Here is a 1,401-nt window from a genome sequence, read left to right as displayed (position 1 = left end):
GCCTGGAGGAAGCTGGCACCGGTGTTAGGCGGAGGCTCAGGCCGTGCTAGCAGAGATGGTAAGTCTGCACACTGAACGGACGCAGGGCCAGGGCTGGCAACGCTCCCAAAGCCAGACAGCTCCCGTCGCTCGCTCCTGTCTTTAGAAGCCCCAGGAAGCCAGTTGCCTGGCTGAGGGTAACACCACGGCAGCACTGGCGCTGTGCAGGCAGTGCTGGGCAGAGAACAGGGCTGGCAAGCGCTCACCTGGCCGATGCAGATTTCCCGCTCGTGCCGGAGCTGCTGGATGCAGCAGTTCTGCTCCGCCATGGCCTTTTCCCGCTCCCTGCAGATCTCTTGCAGGCTTCTTACGTCATCTTGCAGCTGGTGGAGCTTTCCCTTCAGGCCGCTCCCCTCTGCGGCTCGCTCCTTCCCCTGGGCAGCACGGCAAACACACATCACTGACCCCGACGGTCAGGGCAGAGGCAGTGGGACGGCGCCATGTGTTAGCCTCAGCGCACACAAGCGACAACATGGCGACAATGCACCGGCTCGGGTGATGGTACTTGGGGCCCCAGCCCCTCCCTGCTCTGCTGGGCTCCCTCGCACCAGCGGGTCTCGCTTCGCACCAGCGGTCAGCGGCTGCACAACTCCGCCCTTTATAGCCTTCGCCCCGGGCTCCCAACTGCACACGAGTCACACAAATCGGGGCTGCAGAGCAACTGTCCTGCGTAAAAGGCCACGGCATGTGTTGGAGCACGGCCCGAAGGGGCTGCTCGCCCAGTCTCCACACCCAGCTGCTACCCCAAGGCAGCAAGAAATGGGAACGGACTAGCGGATTCGTCCTGGGGGGACCTGCTAGTGCTGTGTTCAGTGAGGGGCCACGCGCTGCGGCCCTCGCAGGGCGGCGCTCCACACACAGCCCCCTCGGGCAGCTCACGACTGGCTGCACGAACTGCAGAGCAAAGGCTGTCACACAGGGCACGCGCCAGCACCTGGAACTGTAGCCAACCATGACGATTCCCCGCTGGGCCCACCGTGCCCCAACTGCAGAGGGGCTGCAGGGCAGATGGGTCCCCAGCCCATGGACAGACTATACAGCCAGCGCTTCTGCAGTGCTGCAGCCCTGCAAGGAGCTCCTCGCCCCAGGAGACGCTGAGATCTGAAAGCTCACCTCATCCTTCGCTCGCGCCAGCTCCTCCTCGGCACTTTTCAGGTCTCCTCTGAGCTTCCCGATGGTCTGCTCACGGCTGCACACCTGCAAAGCCCATGGCTGGTAACGCAGCCTTCCCGCAATGGGAACTCTGGAGATAATGCTTAGAACTTAGAACCCCACTTCCGAAAACATTCCACCGAGAGCACGGCCTGCCCGGCTCCAGCAGCCTGGGGGGCCGTGTGGGGAGGAAGGCAGCCTGGGGGGCCG

At 64.0% G+C, this 1,401-nt stretch overlaps 1 protein-coding gene across 1 annotated transcript in view; it reads right to left on the bottom strand.

The window, feature by feature from the left end:
• Window positions 1-1,401, bottom strand: part of LOC112106282 (centrosome-associated protein CEP250-like) — a 218,602-nt gene that overhangs the window by 9,305 nt on the left and 207,896 nt on the right. The window contains exons 14-15 of the mRNA XM_029914173.1: window positions 1,153-1,236; window positions 246-413 (exon numbers count right to left, since the gene is read on the bottom strand). Coding sequence (XP_029770033.1) covers window positions 246-413; window positions 1,153-1,236 — 252 coding nt within the window. The remainder of the gene's footprint in view (window positions 1-245; window positions 414-1,152; window positions 1,237-1,401) is intronic.

This window comes from Terrapene carolina, unplaced genomic scaffold (genome assembly GCF_002925995.2).
Source record: "Terrapene carolina triunguis isolate 2854851 unplaced genomic scaffold, T_m_triunguis-2.0 Scaffold32922, whole genome shotgun sequence".
Taxonomy (NCBI): Eukaryota; Metazoa; Chordata; order Testudines; family Emydidae; genus Terrapene; species Terrapene triunguis.
Note: the sequence above shows the minus strand (reverse complement) of the source record. Positions and strands in the feature narration are given on the sequence as shown.